The sequence below is a fragment of the Microtus oregoni genome, unplaced genomic scaffold (genome assembly GCF_018167655.1).
Source record: "Microtus oregoni isolate MIOR12 unplaced genomic scaffold, Mior012 000010F_ref0000083, whole genome shotgun sequence".
NCBI classification, from domain to species: Eukaryota; Metazoa; Chordata; class Mammalia; order Rodentia; family Cricetidae; genus Microtus; species Microtus oregoni.
In genome coordinates, this window is record NW_024543069.1 from 21,876,777 (window position 1) to 21,900,420 (window position 23,644).

At 40.3% G+C, this 23,644-nt stretch overlaps 2 protein-coding genes across 8 annotated transcripts in view; one reads left to right on the top strand and one right to left on the bottom strand.

Annotated features, from left to right (window-relative positions):
• Nbea (neurobeachin) overlaps positions 1–23,644 on the top strand; it is a 494,166-nt gene that overhangs the window by 339,917 nt on the left and 130,605 nt on the right. For all 7 annotated transcript variants that reach the window (XM_041659254.1, XM_041659249.1, XM_041659252.1 and 4 more), the window contains one exon: positions 508–644. In XM_041659254.1, coding sequence (XP_041515188.1) covers positions 508–644 — 137 coding nt within the window. The remainder of the gene's footprint in view (positions 1–507; positions 645–23,644) is intronic.
• Mab21l1 (mab-21 like 1) lies at positions 2,212–4,609 on the bottom strand. Its single transcript, XM_041659257.1, has one exon. The coding sequence runs from the start codon at positions 4,159–4,161 to the stop codon at positions 3,082–3,084; it is 1,080 nt and encodes a 359-aa protein (XP_041515191.1). The 5' UTR covers positions 4,162–4,609; the 3' UTR covers positions 2,212–3,081.

The following is a 23,644-nucleotide window of genomic DNA, read 5'->3' on the forward strand; positions in this document are numbered from 1 at the left end:
AATTAAAACAATCCTTCCGGAAAATACTAGCCCTTGGGATTTGTATATTTAGCTGCTTTCCAAACCTTTCGCCTCTATCACCTCTCCTTGGGGTAGAGGCGCTGCCAAAAGGATTGACTTATGAGATGGTTTGTCTTTGGGGGCTTTACTCACTGCCTAGGGTCTCTTGGAGAGCAAGTCATGTTGCTGGAGAAGCAGGGCACAGGAAGCATCCCTTCTGATCAGCATTTGTAAGTCGGATAAAGGCAGTGCCTCAGCAACAATGTAGATGTTATGGGTTTCTTATTCAACACCCTGAACTCTTGAGTTTTTATAGAATTACTCGTCTAGTTTTAAGGTACCATATAGATACTAAACATACCTTACCTAACATAAAAAGGCCTTGCATAAAATTGTTACAGTTTTTCCTAGTGCATCTTTAAAAGATAAAATCTCACCATACTCTCTTGGAAGGGAATGTAGGAGCACCAGAGAGGCCCAGACTGACTCACTGCCCCTGTCTTACAGGCCCTGTGGTTCTCAGTACCCCTGCCCAGCTCATTGCTCCTGTGGTGGTGGCCAAAGGAACTCTCTCCATCACCACAACAGAAATCTACTTTGAGGTAGATGAGGATGATGCTGCCTTCAAGAAGATCGACACAAAAGTGAGTTAGACTGTACAGCGTTGATGGCTTTAATTGCAGGATGTGGTTTTCATTGTTGCTTGGTTTTAAATGACTGAAGAGGTACACATATTCTCATCTTTTTTACAGAAAATAAAATGAATGAAATAACACATGGTTTCTTTCAGAATTAAAGATTGTATTAATGAGCTTAAATCCTAAACTTATGTAACAGAGCATGTGCATTTGAGCATTCTTCCTATGTGCCTTTGTGTGCACTTGGGCAGATTTGGTGTTTAAGCCAGTTTCTCCCAGATCTCTGGGGCACAGTGGCTCAGTTCCTGGGAAGACTAGAATAGGTCTTGTGAAATTTTGTGTTAACATCACATTTAATTTCCAAAAGTATATACTGCAATATGAATTATTATTTATTGAAAGGTTATAAGGAAACTGGGGCAGGAGCCATTTATATATAATTTCATTTCCATTATTACATCCATTTTTCATCTTCTGAATTAAATGGATTTTACATATGGATTTAAAGGAGGAGAAGCAGATTCTGTGTCAGCTTTGACTTGTATGTACACACAGCACACCCTTATACTCACACACCATTCCAGAAGGTGCACATTTGGTGCATTGGCATGGCATACATGGAGGCTAAATCTTACCTTGTGGATTTTAGCCTCCCTGGCCAACAGAGAAACCCTACAGACAAGCACCCTTCTGCGATACATTTCACTAGTTTCTTATTTATTTTACTGTAAGTCTTGTAAATTTCTTCTTAGGGTAAGAGGTTGAGATAATGGGCTATTCTAATGGATATTCTACCGTCTTTTTAAAACGATCTTCCTATAAGTCACTTCAAAAACTTTTCTAAAATAGCCTTGAGCCTATTGTTTATATTTAAGTTATACACAGAATTGGCACGTTATAGACTCTTACTTGTAAATGAACAAAGGAAATTGTAACGTTTACTGACACCTGAGTTAACTAAGGCAGAACCTTGATGCAGGCCTCTCAGCACTTGTTGATCAGTGAGATGCTACCAAAGAATCCTAACGCCATGGGTGTGTACTGCATGAGTGTGCTGTGTTTAAACAGGAACTTGTCTTTATGTTTTGTCATTAGCTTTCCCTATGTAGTAAAAATGAATTGCGGTTTTCTGATTAATTTATTCTAATAACCCCTGTTGTGTTAAAATAGGGTGATAAAGTATACTAGCTAAAAGATACGTTCATTTTATTGTTTGGATTTCATATACAAACTTCAGACTTTTTATGACTTTAAGTTAATTTTCTTAGAATTTGCTGCTTTTAAACTCAGTAATATTGCCATGATAGATTTTCTCTCCTTACATTGTCAAAAATCTACAGAAATACTAACCAGAAGCAGGGTCTCAAAAGTAGATTATAAATGTGTCACTTGTAGAAAAGAACCAGCTAGTAAATTAGAAACTGAGGAAATGGATATTTTCTATAGCTATTCAAAAGAGAGCCCCTTTAGTGTGTATTTTTAGTGATTTTATTAGCCTGTTAGTCAAAATCTTTAAAAGACTTGAGTTGATTTTCAAAAGGAACCATTAGTTCTCTTGACAGAAAACAATTTAAAATGAGACACAACAATTGGGTATTTTACTTCATTTATTTTCTTCTAATTAAATAAAATCAGCAACAGAAATTAAAATCTAAATCACAAAAGTAATTATCCAGTGTATTTCAAGTGCATTTTCAAATATATATATTTCAGATATTCAAGCGTTATTATATAAGCTGAATTCAAATTCCTTTGAATATATTTAAATAACATTTCAAGTATACTTATGGAATGTTAGAACAAGCAATATATTTGAAACAAAATGTAAACTTTTTTTTTAAGTTCAGACACTTCACAGACAGGTAAAGTACCAGAAGGAAATCTACCTTTAAATGCATCTTTGTTCGTGGAAAGTGTCTGGAAATTTCCAAACGGCAATTTCAGTTTTGTTCACCAAATCACAAAACACCAACATCCACACTTTCAAAGACAACATGAGATCACAATATTTGTTACAAATCAAAATATACATTACAGGCTCCTTTCGCTCCTTCCGATGCCACATCCAGGTCCTGTTTACTGGAAGGCAGATGCGCCTAAGTCTCAAGATTGCTATAATCCTTTGATGGAGTTGGTCAAGGTCTTGCGTTGTTGCTTGGGGTTTTTTTCTGAGTCTTTTCGGGTTTTGTGTACTTTTCAGGGGAGATGGGAGTTTCCTGCATAAAGATGCTTGTGGGTGTAGGTTTTCCCGTTTCCCTACTCCATTCCCTCCTCTTTTTAGGGGTGTGTGAGATGATGCATAAATGTTGTGCTGTTACTCCTTTTAAAGGAAGAGATTGTTTGCACTGTCTCAGGAAATATTAAATAGGAATCAACCAGGAAGTTTTCATTTCGTCAGGACGTGGAGCAGAGTGATCTTGTCGGCCCAAGATTCGATCATCCTCTAGAGTTTTTCCAAACTTTTTGGGTTGGTCAGGATCTCTCTTGCCAATCGCCACGTTTGTTTAGCAGCGTTTTCCAGAGCCGAGTGTGGTTTGCCTTGAAACAGATCTAAGTTCGGTAAGAAGTAGTGGGGACACCGGCGGCACTGCAGGCATGAGATGAGCTGCAGCAGAATTCCATTCAGCCGGTCGCCCAAACAAGATTCGTCCCAGTCCGACTCCCGGGGATGCTTCTCGCACTCGTAGGACACCAGAGTCTTCATGTGGTAGTTGTTGAGAGGCTGGCCTGGCAGCTCCAGGTGGCGGTCGCGTAGGGTTTTCAGGATCGAGAGACATTTCTTCCTGCAGCCCCCCATTTGCAGTCTGTTCTCAGCCTCTGCAAACTGCAGCACCCAAGCGTCGCTCTCTGCCGAGCTCTGCTTGCCGGCCAGGGAGTGGCACTCCTTGGACAACAGATTGAACCCTTCGGCTTTGACCTCTGCCACCCGGTTGGGTCCTGGCCAGGGGATGTGGGGAAGCGGCCAGTGGGCAGCACTCCGCGGCCAGATCCCGGTGCATTTAAAGGCCGGAGTGATCTGCACCACGTACCTGTCGCGAATTCGCAGTTTCACTTCGCTCGTGTCAGCCACCATCTTTACTACATCCCTGTAGCTACACTTGTCCACCGCCTGAGCCACCAGCGTCTGAAACCTGGAGCGGATTTTGCGTGCGGAGAGGTAGCCAGAGGCGGTGATGAATTCCACCCAGAGGGACATGCTCCTCTTCCGCCCGTCGCTCAGTTTCAGCACCGCGCAGCCAGGCAGTGAGCCGTCGTCCACGAAGTTAAACACCCCCATCTGGTTCAGATAGAGTACCACCTCGAACTCGGTGGGAGAGATGACCTCCAGGCCCTCATAGCGGTTGTCCATCTCGTTGAGGGAACTGATGAAGCGCGGTTCCTGCACCTCCACCTCCTTCAGGACGTCGGAGACCACTTTGCAGACTTCCCGGATGGTTTTGGCGATGGCAGCTTTCCTGGCCTGGCATTTCTCGTTGTAGTACTTATTCAGGTGGTAGACCAGCTTGGCCTGGGCCGCGATCATGTTGGGGCAGAGATCCGGATTGTACACCGGAGTCTCACAATAAGCTGTGGGATCCAATGCGGCTGCTAGCGCTGGAGCCAACTTCGGTGGTGAAAGGGGGCCACGCGCAAAAGGCACCTAGCCTCTCGGACAGGCTGCAGTGGGGGCCGCCCTGCCCAGCCGGCTTTTTATCTGCGAGCCTAGCCGGTCTTAAAGTGAAAGGCTGCACTCTCCCCCTCTCTCCTCCGCTAAAGAATCCTCTGAGAGAGACGCGTGGAGAGAACACCTTCTCAGTAATAAAAACAAAAGTTGCGCTGAATCCCCGCAAAGATCTTCCAGTAGTCAAAATAGTCACCCCTTTACGTATTTATTTACGTTTTTCCGTAATCATGGTGTGTGCAGGACTGTTAATCAGACGGAGGAAAAGTGTGCCGAGTGTGTGTCGGGGTGAGTGTGTGTCTGTCAGAAGGAGCTGCTGTTGGTTTGTGTAAAAGCCCAGATGCACTCGTGTGGAAATTATAAAGGCAGGGCCAGGCAGGCGGGCGGCCAATCGCCACTGGGCTCGTCACGACAGCCTCCCCCAGCTTCAGCCTGGCTAATTAATCCCCCCTCGTGGATAGAGGCACAGAAACCAAAGGTAGGAAGCTGCTGCCGGCAGAAAACCACCTAGACAGGTTGGAAAGCAAGAGGAAATCTGGCTTTGGTATAACTTGAAGCATATTGACACTTGGAAAAGACTTGGCGAAGAGAAGTGTCTCTCAGTGCTGTAAAGCCTGCTTGTCTGTTCATCTCTGGTGAGCTACCAGGTGTACCAGTGGTCATTCACCAATTAGTGAAGTCAAAGGAGCCTTTTAGAACAAAGTCACTAACTTAAATTTAGAGTAAGGTCATTAGTGCGTGTTAATCCTTGGGCTCTTTTTAATGCAAGCTAGAAGTTTGCTTCTTAACCGACTGCTAGTTTCAGATCTCAGAGTTCTCCAGCTTTTCTCCATGTTGGGTGTTCCCAGTCTGAACACTTTTCAAAACCTTAGGAAAAACCTGTTCTCTTTTTACCTAGGTTTTCCCTATTTTCATTCACTGAGAGGAACGTAAAAATTGCCGCTGAGTACCGTAGATATATCTACCCAGTTAATCATAAAACAAGCTCACCTACCTGTCTGCAGTTCCCCTTGTCCGTAGCTAGGCTGGCCAGTGCTAACATAACAAACCACAGTGAAGGCTGTATGGTGCTCTTTCGGGAATACTTTCCACAAGATCTTTGGGATTTAGATGAGCTGTGTTGGGCAGAATCTAGAGGATTCACTGAAGTGGACTTAACTTGAGAACTTGAAGGTGTGGCCCTTCGACCTTGTTAGCTCATGCAGACATAAAGACAGATCTCCCATCTCAGGTATCTTTAGTGGAGACCAACAATGGGTTCCTAATCTTATGGGATTTCATAATTTGATTGTGAGAAAATGGCCAACGGCTTCAAAAATTAATTTGTAACCTTTCAGGTTTGAGTTTGTTTCTTTAGGTTTCATACTGAAATTTTTCTTTCTTTTTTTTTTCTTTCTTTTTTTTGGAACGCTAAAGAGGTTTTTTTAGGGAGCTCCTCCTAGCCAATGTCATCACCAGATAGTCCTCAGTGCACATGAGCTCAAGAAAGAGTGATTAGGGTTTGCGTAGTAGATTTCAGTTGCCTGCTTTTAGTGCAGAGGTCTGTTTGTTTCGCATTAAAAGATTTCCAGTATAAGGATAGAGTAACACCTGTGCAAGCGGTTTTAATGGACTCCTGTTGAAGACTCCCAACTTTTAAAAGTCACAGGGCCACCTCTAATTTTGTTTCTTGTTACCCAAGAATGATAGATTCCGATTTAGATTAAAATAGTGTGTAATATTTGGGGCTTACGATGGCCGTCTATTCCATTCCCCCAAGACCTTCTTTTCCCTTGGGAGAATGGAGTAGGAATTCTCAAAGCCCCTCCCCGGTTTGCAGGCGTCGCGGGTGAACGCACTGCTACCTTTTGGCAGCTGAAGGAGGCAACCCATAGCACCAAACCAACAAGAAAGAACTGTGCGGCTAGGAGTGGGAACGCGCGGGTCCTCAGGGTCGGGTTGCGCCAGTCAGCCTCACTCCGCGGTCCTTGCTCGTTCCCCAGCTCTCTTCCTTGGTTCATCCGCACTCGGGTTAATTGTAAAGCTTTCTGGGTGTCCCTATTCTCCACTACTGCTGCAGACAACGCTCGCTCGGTGTCCTTGTACCACTCTGCTCTCGCCGCCGCCCCGCCCTAGAGAGGCCCTGGCCGACCGAGAGTTCTCTGGACCTCTGTGTAACCTAGGGATACTTGGCCCTGACCTTCCTCCGAGATCGCGCCCTCGGTGCCTCAACCCGGCCTATTGAGCTCAAGGTAGCTCCAATACCGAGGCCCTGGTAGTTCCCTGTGTCCGACAGAGGGATTTGGGATACCATCGTCGCCTACTGCAGCCTGGCGCAGGTGGCGCATCTTTCTGCGCTCGCTGTGCGGCTTAATTGGATTAAAGCGAAGCTAAACACCGAAGCACTTTGTGCAAACTAATAGATGGAACCGAGGCCCTTCCCTAACGATTTTTCACTTGGAGCAAGAGAACCACGAAAGTCCTTAGCCCTAGAGTGTTGCGGGGTAGTGAAGTTTCTTGAAGGCCAGGCCACGGAGTCCTGGAGCACCCTCCACGCCCGACGCTAGCAGTGATTTGCATAAAACTGGACTCCGGCGGCTTTGTCGCTGTGGGTTGACCCGGCAGCTTAGAATAACAACACTAGTCTTTCTAGCTGCTGCTACCCAGGTCGTCTGCTACTCTGAGCCCGGGAAATGAACTGCTTCTGTAGCTGAATCCATTCCGCAATCTCAACATCCTCGTTGTTGAAGGAAAACTAAACTGCACTGATGACTGCTTCCTTCCCTCCATGCTTTCTTTAATTGAATTGCCCATGGAGAGGAATTAAAATTAACGATGTATTTTTGTGTAGTTCACCTGATTTTAATCGAGGTTTTGGCATTAGACATGTTTTGTACTGGTAAATTATTTAACTACTATCGTAATTTTAATTTAAAAAATCATTCGACTTACTGGATTATTTGAACTGATGCTGTTATACGCAAATGATATAAAATCTGTTTTATTATATGAAAAGTCTGTATAAGAACTGGATTGATGCCAGTCGATTTTTTAAAATATAGTCTTACGAAGTATCAGAAGAAAAGCTTATGTGTGCCTCGTGTTTTTAGACATAAATGGTGAATTGTTTCCAGTGGTATGCATGTAGGCATCCTTGACATGAGCTAATAATAGAAGGATAATTGAAGAAAAGTGACCTAATTGGAAGGAAAAGAAATACCCAAGAATCTCATGATGTAACCACTGAGATGCTTGCATTGGAATGATGTTTAGGGTTTAACAAATGCAGTTTTGATTTAAAATATTACAATTAGGGAAAACACATGAGCTAATACAAGCCTGTTATTATAACAACTAGCCATATTTGTGAACATAAAACAAGTGTTGTGAAGTTCAACACTTGGAACATCCCAAATAATCAGGACAAGACAACTGTTTCTGAAGTGTAGCTTCCTGAGTGACTGTCCCGGAGGGGGTGCACTTTCATGGCCTGTGCAAAGTCATGCATGCAGTCTCCTATAAAGAAAAACTGCATTGTGTTCAGAAGTATAGAACCTAAGGTTTCTAGGTTTTTTGTTGTTTTGTTTTGTTTTTAATGACTATTTAAACTTGAATTGCAAGTTCACTGACTTCACCAGTGACAACCTTCTGGAAGCTCATAAGGGATCTGAGCAGTTGCAGGGCTCACATACACACTGTCCTCCGTGTTTTCATTATCTGCCAGCAGCTAGTTTATTCACAACTGTTCATGAAGTTAAAGTTTTATTTTTTAATATGTGCTTATACTCTGGAGACTTTAAAAGAATATGAAGTTGATTTTATTAAATTATTTATCTCTACTGCTGGAGTGGCTTTGAAGGCTCGTTGTATGCATCTGATTTCTTCCCTTTCCTCTTTTCTAAAAATGTACCCAAGCTACTTTAACTGTTTATTCTGCCAGACATAGTGTAGTCCCTTTTACACTCGAGAAATTAAAGACAGATATTTGTGCAGGGTTTTCTTTATGTGTCATATTAAATAAAGTAAAATAGAGGGCGTTTTCTGGTAATTTGATGGCATATATCTATCTTTCTGTTGTGACTTATGGTATAAAAGCACTAAAACAAAATAGCTTGAAAGTTGCAAGGACTTCTTAAAGTCATTATTTTGTGTTTGAAAGTCAGGTTCATCACAGGAGATTAAGGTCAATGTTTATATGAGATAGACCTGTTCTGTTTCTTCAATCTGAGCATCCTAAGAATGGAGGTGAATTTTTAAAAATTGTTTGAATAATGGAGTCCATTGCCTCAGTATTCTTTGTTACCCTAGTGCACAGTAATATGTTCACATCTGTAGTGGCAAATGCTTTTTTCTACACTATTGCCTAATGTTGGCATTAATAAGTGTTGAAAAGAAAAGTAACTTAGAGATTAAAGATGCCAGTTGGAAGCAGAGGTCTAAGGATCACTACCACTGCTTGACTGATAGCCAGACTTTTCCTTTTATAGATAACAGAATTAAAAGCCCAGCTTGTATATGTAATTGTCTCTGTTCCCTCCCTTCATTTGAATATGTACATAGAGGTGCAGGATATTTCAAGTTGCTTCTGTAAATTGGGGTAGGGGAGGGGAAGGAAAAAAGGTCGAGGGAAAACTGATCAATGAAAAGATTTTTTTTTTTCTGTTCATAATGATTATGTCTCTGATTTCTTCCAAGTGTCTTTGGACAATGAGGTTTACATTCGCTTGAGTGTCATGGAATGACGATCTCTCTGTAGTTCCTCAGAATCCTTGGTAACATACCCCGTATCATTATGACGAAACTAAAATTGTTATTGTTAAATCTTAGCCTGTATTCTTCATTCAGACATCACAGAAATAAGCAGACAGGATAAATGGGCTCATCACTTCGTTTTCTCCCTGTATGAACAAATAAAAACAAGGACGCCCCCTAACAAATAACAAACATGGATTGACTAGAATTTATGTATGTGAATGCAGCCCCAGTGCTCTGGGTAGGCTGCATTTTTATTGCACTCAGAGAAAACAGTGGAACCAGGTGTGATTAGCTTGTTAATCTAGGCCTGCACTGCCATTATTACCACTTCATACTGTGCATGATTAAGGCACTGAAAATGTTCAACATGACCTTGAGCCTAGAATATGGTTTCTAACTGATCAACTTCAGTGAGTGCTGATCTAAAATAATCTCTCCCTTTTGTTATTTAGTGTTTGGAGCTTTTTTTTTAAATGAACGAAGCATTCCTATAATTGGGCTTTATTATAATTTTCAGTAATTATTAACTAAAGTGCTGATTTAAAATAATTATAGAAAATGATCACCCCTTACCACATTTATGTAATGACAAATATTTTATAGAAAAAAAGGAATTTGCTGGCTATACTCACTATACAAGTATGTAAATTTTAGTTTACCAGTCTGTACTATTTATTTTTTTTAATTTTTATGATTTATTTTTATTTTATGTGCATTGGTGTGAAGGTGTCATATCCCCTGGAACTGGATTTTCAGACAGTTGTGAGCTGCCATGTGGGTGCTGGGAATTGAACCCAGTAAACGCTGAGCCATTTCTCCAGCCTCTGTGTACTATTTCTTTTAAGCACATTTTTTATATAGTGCCATGTTAAATACGTCAAGTGGAAAGTAGAATTGATAAGCATTTGATACTTTTTTTTTTGTTTTGTTTTGTTTTTGGTTTTTCGAGACAGGGTTTCTCTGTGGCTTTGGAGCCTGTCCTGGAACTAGCTCTGTAGACCAGGCTGGTCTCGAACTCACAGAGATCCGCCTACCTCTGCCTCCCGAGTGCTGGGATTAAAGGCGTGCGCCACCATCGCCCGGCCAGCATTTGATACTTTTAAATCTACATAACCTTTTTATTTTTCTGAATAAAAAATTAAAATAAAAATTAAGAGCATGATTTAGAAGATGGAGTTTTTTTTTTTTTTTTAAATAAAAGTTGAGGATCTTAAGGGCAATGGCTGCTGTTCTAAAAGACCTGGGTTCAATTCCCAACACCCACATGGTGACGGTGACTCAAAACCATCTGTAACTCCAGCTCCACAGAGGACTGGTGACTTTTACTAGCCTCCTCAGGCAGCAGGCATGCACTTGGTGCACATATATACATGCAGACAAGCCTACAGAAAATAAAATGCATACACACAAAATCAAATATAAGTAACTTTAAACAATACAGTAGTGTGTATTGAACTATAATTTGCAAACAGTACAATTCCGGTCTGTGAGGTTTCCATATGAATGGACCATCCTGTGAACTCTCAAATGAATTAGCAATATTTGAGGCATTTTTGTTTTTTAATACCTTTATGGCACAAGAAAGAAGTCTCACAAACTCTCAGTATTTGCATTTTACTCTGAAGTTGCTTTAATCTTTCTTTTACATGATATAAGATGAACCTATGGAGTAATTATAGGTAATTCTGAATAATGTGTGCACATTCTTGCATCATATGCTTTGGATCCAAGTTTCATATCAATGCACATTGTTACTTAAATTTAGATGGTCAAGAACACCAAACAAAAAATTAGTAAAGTGTCCAAGTACAGACATTTTGTTCATGCTGCTGCTGACATTTTGTTCATGCTGCTGCTGTCCCAGATAGCATAAGTGGAACTTGTAAGAACAAAGCTAGTCTTTAGCCCCGTTCCAAGATATACAAATTATTTAAATGCTTTCTGTTTTATATTTTTTTATTTGCAGTTAAAATAGAAATTTTAATGTTAGGCAAGCTTACAGGCCTATTAAGAAAAAAGTTATTGCCTTCTTAATAATTTTAAACCATTCTTAGGAAACATTCTTTTCACACAAACATACACACACACACACAAAACCATAGTGTTTCAGATAGTAAAAGATTGAAATAACTTTTTGTGTTTTCACATTAATCTGTTGAAAGGAAACAGGGACTAAATATAGGTTTCATTTGCAGGAACATTCCATAATGTTTGTTGTTTTGTTGCTTTGGTTAGGTTTTTTTTTTAAAGATTTATAGTTTTTTATTTGAGTGTGTGTGTGTGTGTGTGTGTGTGTGTGTGTGTGTGTGCATGCCACATGTGTTGTAGACGCCTGTGACGTCCAAAAGAGGATGTCAGATGCCCCGGAACTGGATTACAGGCAATTGTGAGATGCCTGATATGGGTGCTGGAAACCAAACTCAGGGTTTCTATAGGATCGGCAAGTACTCATCCTTAGACCTTTCTCTCCAGCCCCCATAAACCAGTACTTACCAGTCTTCAGTAATACCTTCAGAGATTGTTGGCAAATGGATTTTAAAACGACTAATTAGAAATTCAACAATTTCTATCCAGTCACATGCATTTCAGTACTATACACTTTTTTGTTGTAGGATCAGTTTAAATGTCACTAGCGATTCTGTTCATAAAAAAACATACACTTCTTATACATTCACCTACATTGATAAGTACCATGCACATAAAAATGTCTTTACTAATTTAAAAGCATTTTCTGCTTTTGCAACAGACCAAGGTTAATTTTTTGTAACCTTCACCTGTATTTGATAAGCAGATGCATTATTCATTGGGGAAGGGTGGGTGTGGGTTTGTTTCTGGGTTGGGGTTTCCTAGTAGGCAGCGCAGTTCTTCATTTGTTTTGCTCTCCACGCTGCATTAGCACGTTTTCCCCTGTGTGCATCTGCCAGCACACAATTTAGCCACGGGCATCTGTAGACCTTGTGGTGATCAGTATTGCAGGCAAAAGCCATATGTGTTTAAATAAAAAAATAATCTCTTTATTTCATTTGCTGTTTTAACTGGATGGATAACTTTTGTGCCTCAAGACAGAAGAAGAAAAAATACAGAAATAATTAATTGCCTCTATTCTTAAGGCAGTTTCATTTCCCCTCCAATATGGAATGCTTGTCAGCTCTCCTGATAAATGACTGCATGTATTTGCATAGATTTTACATTAACACAAAAATTAGTTTTATTTGTGAAAAACTAGTTTACATAATAATATAAAGTCAGTGTTATTGATTACATTTTTAAACGCTGATGACTGTAGAGAGACTGTGTATAACATTCTAACTTTTCAAAGGTCTGGTCAACCTGTTCCTTATTTTAAACTTTCTCTTTAATGATTTATATTGCTTTGTATTAACTAGATATAAAAGTGTAGTTGTAAAATTTTCAGTTTTAATAAATATCTTTAAAAGATATTAACCACAACTATTTCAGACACTTAGCACTTACTTGGATAAAGATTACATTAAACTTTCTCAAGGAATTTTTTGAAAATATTCAGTATGAACTACATGCACTTCAAACAATTGGACGAGCATGTTATAGGAAAGATCTAATTTTGATATTAATATTATCCCAAGAGCATGTACCATATTGAATGTATGTAACTGAACTCTTTCCTGAGAAGTTATTTCTAATGTATCTGAGAATCACCCTCTCCACCTTTGTTCCATTTCCTTAAATGTACTTAATTGAATATCCTAACCCAGTGTTAACACAGAATTAAAAACATCAACAACAGCAAGAAGACCACTGTTCTGGAGCTGTCGGGGTACTGAAGAGAGTCCCCATCTAAGAGGCAGGCAGGAAGCGGATGATATGGCATCTTGTTGTCTAGAGGCAGCCTGCTAACTACATGCCATCATTGTATTAGCATGTTATGGAAAAATGCAAGTATGTTCAGTGCTGTTACATCACAAAGCTTTTCATATAGTACACTCGATCCTCAAGAAACAGTCTGTACTGAATGGCAACCAAAACCCAGAGTATCTCTGCCACTTCTTGATTCCAGGCCACCCTGGGTGCCAGCTGTCACAGCTCAGCTAATGATGACAAATGCCCCTCTCTATGCAGATTGCCGAGCTTGCAGACTGCTGTGAAAGGCAACCAGATTACCTTTCTTCAGATAGTAACTTAACCTTTTAAGTTCATGTCAAAATCAAATGATTGGCTGTGATAGTTTCAATACCTGTATCTTTAAAAAAAATCAAAATAACACTTTATGATGCTATGAAATTTGTTTCACTGTATGATTGGCAGCCTTCACCTTGGATACTATAATACTCTTAATGAGATGTACGTGGGATATATAGCACAGACAGTCAAGAGTATGTATTTAAAACAGCTTTAAATCAGGTAATAGGAAAACTTGAGAAAAGCTGGTGAAATTCTGGGGGGAAAATGTGTTCTCTTTTTCTCTTCATCTGAATGTTGGAGCCTTTCTGCCTCTGTGTATAGACCACACGTGCTCTAAATGGGCGGATGATTATTCTTTATACGTAAGTCAACATGAGCGGTGGAATGGAGAACAGTACTCAATGAGAAATGTTAGGACTCAAAAATGAAGAAACCAAATTGGGAAGGTTAAGAGTCTTACCAAGGGTCACATAAATAGTTTCAGAGTGAGGTTGGTCTGACAGTGGCTGGTGTCAGCTCTACAGCATGTGGTCTACATTACAAAAACAAGTATATGTGGGTTCATGTACTTCCCCATATTCTTTGTAGCAGCAGCTGTGTGGTTATTATTCTGAAAAGAAAACTAAAGGTCTGCTTTAAGGATACATTAACTTAAAGATATGATCAGTGACTTAGATTCCATATTACAGAGATCTTAATATGTTATAAATTTTAATTTTATAACTTTGGTCTTCCACATATGGCAAATATTTATGAAGAATATATACTATTTAATGAATATAAAATTGTACTGATTCACCAAAAGATCTAGTTCCTTCTAAAACCAATTGATACTCATAGGTAGGCCTAGTGAGATGACTAGGCAGCTGAAGGCATTTGCTGCCAGGCCTGATGACAAGAGTGTGACCCCCATGATCCAAATAGTAGAGAAAGAAAACTTACTTATTTTGTATTTTGTACTTTGTATTTCACATGTGCTCTATAAAGCACACGCCCCATCCCTTACACACAAAATAAATAAATATAAACAGAAAAGTAAAAACGAAGCTAATGGGCTGTATCTTTATAAAAAGAGAAGTTTAGAAATAATTGATTTAAGTATTATTTGGAAAAGTATCTATGTACTGCCGTAGGGTTCTTTTATTCATACTGTGTCACTCTGTGATATCAATGAGCTTCATTAAGCCAGAATAATATATAGCATTTTTTCAAGACTTATTGAAAACACCCTTTCATTATTAAAGTGCAGCCTTGCTCAAGAATGCTATATATCAGGTATTCTGGCACAGAACCACCTGTGGTCCTATCACCAAGGAGGCTGAAGCAAGAAGAACTGTTTGAGTTCAGTGTGGGCTACATAGCAAATTCAAGGCCAGCCTGGGCGGAATCATCAACCCCTGTCTCAAAACCAAAATCAAATCAGAACAAAGAAAGCTTTGGGAGTCCCAGGTACTTTTCCCCCCTATCAAACATGAGGATTGTTTTCAATAATAGACATCTGTCTATTGTGTTATAAAATTTTCATATACATTTTAATTATGATACTTAGGATTTCCAGTAAAACTAATGCTTAACATATGTAAATGCATATAAAGTTTAAGTGAACATTTTGTTATACTATACCATGCAATTAGTATGAGGAAGAAAAACCTTTGCCTCATGAGTCTGACACTCTCTCTAGGGTTCTCTATGACCCCCTCCTTTGGCTCTGTGTCTGCTCTGTTAGCCGCATGGCTGTCCAGTCCCTCTGCTGAGAAGAAGCCCGTCACCACCCAGTAGACATTCACTAACAAGAAAGAAAGAATTCCTGACACAGGGTCAAAGTCCCTCCTTGAAACTCTTAGCTTTTCATAAGGAATTTTTCCCCACAGTATTATTCTTTTTAAAGTAAGCATGATCAGTCACCATATTACAACTCTTTTACTCTGTAATAGTCTTTGGTGGGAACTGCTCATGATAATGATCTCTTCCTGGGCCAGTGATGTGTGGTCCAGCACTTGCTCCAGATGCTCAACAGTGGCCCGAGAGCCACAACTCCCATTGAGTACAACAGTCATCCTCTGAACTACACCCTGCCACGAAGCTGTGAGGTCTGGCATGTTAATTGTAGTAAATATATTCTCCCCTAGTGGTATTTTCAGTTTATGGTGGGTTTATTGGGATGCAGTTCCATTGTCTATCAATAAGCTATATGTCAGATATACCTGTGCCCTTCAGTCCTTGTATTAATTCTATGTTTCATGATACCCACTACCCTGTCCAAGACCCAAACTTCGCCGTATGGCTTTTGGTAAATATGATGAGTATATTACTCACAAATGAACTGGGGACTCTAGAGCAACTTTCAGTAAGTGAGACAGTTAAGTCAACTTTGGGTTCTACGAAAATCCTATTGCTAAATGCCGTGCATAAATATCTGTGTGTGTGTGTGTGTGTGTGTGTGTGTGTGTGTGTGTGTGTCTGTGTGTGTGTCTGTGTGTCTGTGTTCATCTGAGTACAGGGACACATGCTCCATGGACATTCCTATGAAAATCAGAGGACCACCTCAGGTTTTAATCCTTGAACTCCCACCTTTTTAGAGACAGGAACTTTTTCTCATTCCCTGATTCATAAACACTAATATCTTATTGGTTTAAACATATGTAACTAGAATATTTTTTGAGACAGGTCACTCTATTATATAACCCTGGCTGTCTTGGAACTTGTTATGTATATCAGGCTGGACTCAAACTCACAAAGATCCTCCTGCCTCTACCTCCTGAGTGCTGGTGTTAAAGGCATGCACCATCACATCATTGTAACTAAAACTCCAAGTGCTTTTCCAACTCAGTTTATCTTGCTACTTTTAGGCATTTTTCCAAAGTTTGAATGAGAATAAGTTTTAAATTATTAAATTGAATAAGAACAAGAATAACAGTTCTTTCTAAAAATTTGTGAAAGTTTGCAAATTCAGTGTCCATACAAAAACAGAATTTAGCTTAAATAACTTTAGTGTATGAACTTACCCTAGGTGTAGAAAGAACTAAATATATAGACAGGTAAAATTCACTAAATATTCCTTGTCAAATACTTTAATTCTGGGCTATGAAAATACCAAGTCCATAAAGCACCTTCCAGGCAAGCATGAAGACCTGAGTTCAAACTTAAGAACATCCATAAAAAGCCAGGTATGTCAGGCGTGGTAGCACACGCCTTTAATCCCAGTACTGGGTAGGCAGAGGCAGGTGGATCTCTGTGAGTTCAGAGCCAGCCTGGTCTACAAGGTGTGTTTCAGGACAGCAGGACTATTATACAGAGAAACCCTGTCTCAAAAAACAAACAAACAAAACAAACAAACAAAAGCCAGGCATGGTGGAAAATGCTTAGAATCCTGGCCATGGGGATGTTGAGACAGGCAGATCCCTGGATGTAGACTACCATGTGAGACAGTCAAGCTAATAAGAGACCTGTTTCAAAAACACAATGGACAACACCCAAGGAATACTACCTGAGGTTGACCTCTCTGGTCTCCTCATGCACGATGCACATTGTATGAGCACCCCCACACATAGGAACACACACACACACACACACACAGATGCTTAAAGTTCTAACCTAGTTTCCCATGTTTTTGTCAGAATGTACACCCCATTTGGAGTGAAGCATACATTTTGACCTGAGTCACCTTTTCTGGCAAATAGCTTTTGTGTCTGTAAACAGAATCACCAGGTTTTATACATGTTTAATGTACAGAAAACAAATCAACTTTCCATGCAAATGAAGAGCACTCAGGCTACACAAACTACTATGGGAATCCTCTGTGTGTTGGCCTACTACCATTTTCATTTTTAAATAGTAACAACAGTTTTGAAATAATTTAACATTAGTGGAGTAAATGCTTGTAAAAAATAATAGAGTTAATGAGTTAAAGACGACATAAAATCCTTTCAAACTGTGGAACACTTCACTGTTATCCTTGGCTGGTGGCCCTTGAATCTTCTCCGTATGTCTGCTGTCAAAGTGAGCCCTGAAAACTTGATTTTTTATTAAATTTTATTCATCCATTTATTTATCTGTTGGGGGTGGGCTTGTATGCAGGCCATAGGCCATGTTACACATGTGAAAGTCAGGTGACAACTTAAGAGAGTCACAGTGGGTTCTCCGACTGTGTAAATCCGGAAATTCAGTGCAGGCATCAGCTTTGAGGTGAGCACCTCTTTCTGCTGAGCCATCTTGCCAAGGTAGTCTTACCAACAGGAAGGACCCTTGCACTGAGTCATTTTCTTGAAGTACAGTGCTTGGGTTGAATCTTCAGCATGCCAGAGTCAGGTAGTGAATAGTGAGCCAAAAAGCCTCCAGTGGGTTGAGTTGTCTGGAAAATACACCAGAGGATTAAATAATAAAAAATAAATAAGTAATAAAATGCAAAATATATTCCATATCTAGATTTTTGTGCATTTAAAAAATGGGCAAAAATTCCATTTGTATTCACTTTTTATGAATATTATTTACTTTTAAATCCTAATTTTCATATTTTTATTTGCCAACCCCCCTAACTAAAATGAAATTACTATTATTTTCTTTTTTTTGAGACAATCTCTCTGTGTAGCCCTGGCTGTCCTGAAACCTGCTATAAAGACCAGATTGACCTTGAACTCACAGAGATCTGCCTGTCTCTGCTTCCCTAGTGCTGGAGTTGTTGTGTATGCCACCATACTTGGTTCAAATGAAATTAGTGCTTTTTATTTTCACTACAATTGTGTTTTTTAGGTAATAGAACAAAAAAATCAGTCTGCCTGAGCTTTAGCCTTGTTGTTGTGTCTTAGACAGAGAACAAAGAAGCCCCAACTTTTACAAAAGCAGTCTTCAGAGTGCAGAGCTCTCCGTCTGTCTCATCTGGTGCTTATGCAGTAAGAGGCGTCTCAGTTGTTTTATGAACTCGCTCTGTGCTCAGAGGAGTTTATATGTTGCCCACTCTATTGTGCGTCAGTCCCAGCAGACCCACGCACATTCTGCTGAGCATATTTGGGGGATAATTAGAACTAATGAAGCCTGGAACAGATCTAATTCTCTGAGTGATTTATTCCCATACTCTTGTCTGGTGCCCAAGAATTCTCCAGATCATGATCTAGCCCATTTATTTTTTTCCTAGCTTTATGTTGTCACAGCTATTCTGTTTTTAAATTTTGTGTTTGTTTCCTTTAACAGACATTAGAAATACATCAGATCCCTAAAACGCTGAGAAATGTGTTTCTGAGTGGGTTTTATATCACTTCTTCATCCCCAGGGCTAGGGGATGAAGCCCTTTGCTACCTTTTGTTTGTGTTTAGACCTCAAAATGCTCATGACACCTATGATAGATAGGAAGCCTGGGGTGGTCAGTCTCTATCAGAACAGGTGCTGAGAAGTGAAACCTGAAGAGAAATAAGTAGAAATCATCCATAAAGTCTTTCTATTGTGATAGAGGTTTCCAGAGGAAATCTGGAGGTTTTCAGAAGCTGTTGGGATAGCCTTCATGTTTCAGAGGTCTGTTTCATTAGCAGGCTTTCACTGTGCTGGCAAGGCTGAGAGTGACATTTCTCCACATGTCCTCACCAAGTAGCCTGTGATTCAGTGGCCTGTAACACTTTAAATCCCATTAGCTAGCTTTCCTTTACTGTTATAACTGCTTCAGTGAATGGCACTTGTGTTATGAAGGTTAAGATCTTGGTGGCTTACTGAGGGCATACTAGAATGAGGACAGACACAGTTGCCAACAGAAGAAGGCTATAAATATATTAAAGCAGTGCTATAGTAAGTAAGTTGTTCAGGTCTTTGCAGGTAGCTTTTGTAGCCTGTGTCCTTCCTGCTTGTACTTCTCTTGCCAAAGAGCCAGAGCAGAATTTATTAAGAATTGGCACTTTCATGTATTGATCCCAGTACTTGAATTTCCCCATATTCTGAACTTGAGATAATAAACAGCTTAAGGGCAAAGACAAGTTTACTGCATGCCCTGACGTACCTAAATCAGTAAAATTCACCCAGCAGGCTGCTTAAAGAGTATTGATGGTCCTAAGATATTGATGTACTTCTTCTGATAAATGCCAGTCTGAACTGTACACCCTAGCCTATAGCTTCCTCTCCTCATATGCCACTGCTCTGCCTGGAAGGCAGCCAAGAACTCAATAACTCATCTTAGGACCTTGATAACAAAAGTAATCTGTAAAGTTTTATCTCATTTAAAAAGACAAGGGCTGTGGTAGAAGGATTACCATTAATGACTTCCCCTGTATTGTAGATGTCCTACAAACTGCGTATACTTTCATCCTCTCCAAGGCACTGTGGAGTGGACACTGCTGCCTCCCTCATATTGGTGAGACCCTGAAACACAGGGCAACCCGGTGACTCTTATACACTTGCAAAGTTGTGATTTTTAGCCATGTCTGTGGCCTCCATAGCCCAAGCCCCACTTTCTTTGTTCATATACTAAACCTCCCTATGTTTGTTTTCTCATATGCAAAATAAAGATATGAATCTCTACCCGGTGAGGTTATTGCACAGATTAAATTAATACACATCAAATGCTTAGACTATTTTAAAACTTGTTTTTCCCCAGTCCACACAGTACCTAACAGTTAATATTCAGCATTTCTGACTCTAGATCCCTCACTTCCGAAGAATGACTCTTGGATAAAATTTGCTAAATGTCTAATTAAGGTAGTAGTATCTCTATTGTTCTTAGTTGAAGCCTTTGTTAATTCTACTAGCTATTTTGACCTTTTACTGCAATGTTTGTGAAATGATTAAATTTTTCATTCCTGCTCTCCAGAAATCCTGGTAACTACATTGATAACTCTCAAATTTGCATCTCCAGCCAAAAACATTTCTCCACAGTCCAAGCTCATATGTCCTGTGGTCTCCACGTTCCCTTCCATATCTAAGAAACATTTCAGACTGCTACCCAAGGTGACTGCCCATTACTTCTCAGTAGCAATTCCCTTGTTTCCATACCGTATATACACAGCACCAATAAACCCACTTAGACCAACATTATAGCCTCCATTTCCTCTTAAGTGGCATTTCCTTCCTCCCTCCCTCCTTTCCTCTCTCCCTCCCTCTTTCCATTCTTGGTGTGTGTGTGTGTGTGTGTGTGTGTGTGTGTGTGTGTGTGTGTGTGCGCGCGCGCGCACGCGCTAAACCAGAAGTGCAACCTTTAGCAATATTGGCTGACCTGCAAGGGCTCAGGATTGTCTGTCACCGCCCCTCACCCTAGTGCCAGCTGCTTTCTGTCTTCTCCCCTTCTTGCAATACCCTTCATTCCCATTTCTCAACAAAACAGCTGGAATGGAGGAGCGAAAACATGACTGAAGAACAGCTGAGAGTTTACCTCTTCATCCACAGGCACAAGGCAGTGAGAGCCAACTGGGGATGGGTGAGTCTTTTGAAACCTCAAAACCTAGCCCCAGTGGCATACCTACTCCAACAAAGCCACACCTCCTAACGCTGCCCCAGCAGTTCCATGGGCTGGGGACCAAGAATTCAAATTTATGCCTGTGGGGACCATTCTCATCCCAACACCACATCCTCTCTGCTTTTTACCGTTTCTTTTTCACTAAAGAGAACTGCAGCTCTTCCTCGTTTTAGTGGTCTATGTTTCTCAGGCTTTTACCTCACTTGACTCCCCTGGGGTCAGTTTGGTGGAATGGATTATTGTTGAAGCCTAAGCTCAGTTTTGTTTTGTTTCTTTCTTTTGTTTGTTTGTTTGTTTGTTTTTAAATGTTATGTGCATTGGTCTTTTGCCTGCATTCATGTCCTTGTGAGGGTGTTGGATCCCCTGGAACTAGAGTAAAGGACAGTTGTGAGCTGCCTTGTGGATGGCTGGGAATTGAACCTGAGTCCTCTAGAAGAACAGTCAGTGCTCTTTACTGCTGAGTCCTTTCTCTGAAACCTAAGTTCTTAGACTGCAGATGGCTTCCTTTCCCAGGTGACAAGCAAAGTATTTTTCCTTTGTCCCTTACCCCCAAACTCTAGAACAGGATTGTACGCGTGAGGATCTCTGTGGAAACATCACATGAGACATTGCAGGGACAGAAAGAGGCATGGAAGAAGAATATATGAGTAGTTGCTAAGTGATGATTAGTGACTATTTTTTCTTTATGCAGATTTCAAGTTTAACTTTCACACATAGCATTTCACCTAAAGGGTTACAGTAATTACTTGCCATAAGTCATTCTACCTGCTGGTTTTCTATTTTCTCTTATGATAATTATTAAAAGCCAAAATTTGGTAACTAGGTTGAAATGTTCACACGTTTCAAGCTGTTACTATGAGCTAGCTGTTATTCAACTAGATCATGAAGCAAGTTTGGAGTTTCATTCCTGACTTGTTTAGCTCCAAGAGATCATTTTTGAGAAAGTCCTTTGCCATCAGTCTTCTCTTAGGCATCTCAGCAGCGCAGTTTAAATAAGTCCTTCATTCACATGGATTTAAGGGTTTAAAGATAACTATTTTCATTTTCTCAGCATTCACAAATTATGAACTCTGGCATTAAGTCTGTATGTAAGCAGTCTCTAAAATATAGTCTGTAGGCTGCTGGTGGGGAGTGAATGTGTTTGACTACTGTGAACCCGACATGCAAGGTTATATTCTTTGTAGTGCTTTGTCAACACAAGCTTGGGAACATGGAAACACAGCCCTGAAATTCCTTGTACTGGGCCTAAGCAGGAAGCTTAAATCATTCAGTTATCAGACATTTATTGGGGTTCTCTTAAAGCTCCCCATTGTTCACTGTTAAACCATCCCTGGCTCACAATTTACATGTCATTAGGACTGCAAACCACAGACTACACTGTTGCAACTCAGCAGCAAAGAACCCAGTAAGTCCAAAAGGAGGTACTTCAGGGCTGTGAAGGAGGGACATCCAAACACAGCACAAGAACACCATCTGAGCAAAAGCCTGAAGAATGGGTGTGTCAGTACAATCAACAAAATATTTGTAGAGTGTAATTTTCTCTTTCAATCTTCCTGTTCTCAAGCATCAAGACAACAAATTCAACACAGGCCACATATAGTTCATAGCTCCTACATAAGGGTAACCCTGCAAGAAAGGTCACACAAGAGGAAAAGTATTTGGCTGCACCTGAGTTAACTCTGATATTTGGGTACATAAACTACTAGTTGTCACACAAAAATATCCACATGAGTTTTCTAGAAAGAAGGTAAGTTCGGTTTTAACCATTGATCACAAGGTTATCCAGATGAAAAATGAAACAGGCAGTTTGGTGGAGTTGAGCTGACTGAACCTTAAGAGAAAGATGGAGGAGTCACCATCAGAAATGTGCCCAGAAGCATGAGAACATCTGCCGGTCTGCAGGAGACAGACAGTATGTAATGAGACCAGTACAAAGAAATGATTTCATTGTGAGGAGCTCCAGCAGAGGAAGATGGGACAGGAGGAGTGAATGGGAAGCAATGTTCAAAGAGATAAGAAAGGAAACTAACCAGACTATTGTAAAGCCAAAACAAGAGAAGAGTGAAGAGCTGAGATCCACATTAGCCATTGCACAGAGTTCAGGGAACACAAAAGTCCCTGCCGCTCCACATCTGAATTAGTGGGCTTGTAGAGACGGAAGGCAGCCAGCCAGCTGAAGTGAAAGTAGGAGGGATAAAGCAAATCACAGGACACCGTTCAATAAAAGTGGATCTGATATAAATGAGATTTTGTGTACTGTGGATGCAGGACAGATTTAAAGAGCTGCTTGAGCATGCCCGGGTCACAAAAGAAGAAGCTAGATTGTAAAACTGTCAGGAAGGGGAAAATCGTGGAGCTGGTTTGTTTTCACACTAACAGAAGAAAATGTTACAGATTTTTTTTTGTTTTTTTTTTGTTGTTGTTGTTGTTGTTGTTGTTGTTTTAGAGACAGGGTTTCTCTGTAGCTTTGGAGCCTGTCCTGGAACTAGCTCTTATAGATCAGACTAGCCTCGAACTTACAGAGATCCACATGCCTCTGCCACCCTAGTGCTGGGATTAAAGGCATGAGCCACCACCTCCAGACAACTTTCAGTAAATTTAAGGAGTAAAACATTATAAAGAATTTTCTGTGGTATAATAGAATTAAGGTTTTGTTGTTGTTTATTTGTTTTAATCCCAGTGTTGGGATTAAAGGCATGTGCCACAATTTAGAATTAAGTTTTATGTTTTGTTTTTTTGTTTTTAATCTACAGAGTACACAAACCAAATTAGCAAGCTGAGAGAGTTTAGAAAACAGGCATGATTCCTAAACACTGTAGAAATCCTCTCAGTGGTCCTAAGAGGGCTGAGGTCGGTTTGGCCAACTGAGGCTATTGTGGTGGCTGTAGTGGATTAGGTTGGGTGTGTGTATTATTTCCCACAGACTGTACATCTGACCAACAGTGTGAACAGAGGGTATCCTAACAGTTAGCTCCTGTGAGACAGAGTCAGCATTCTTTCTTCGTGTATTATGTCTCTAAA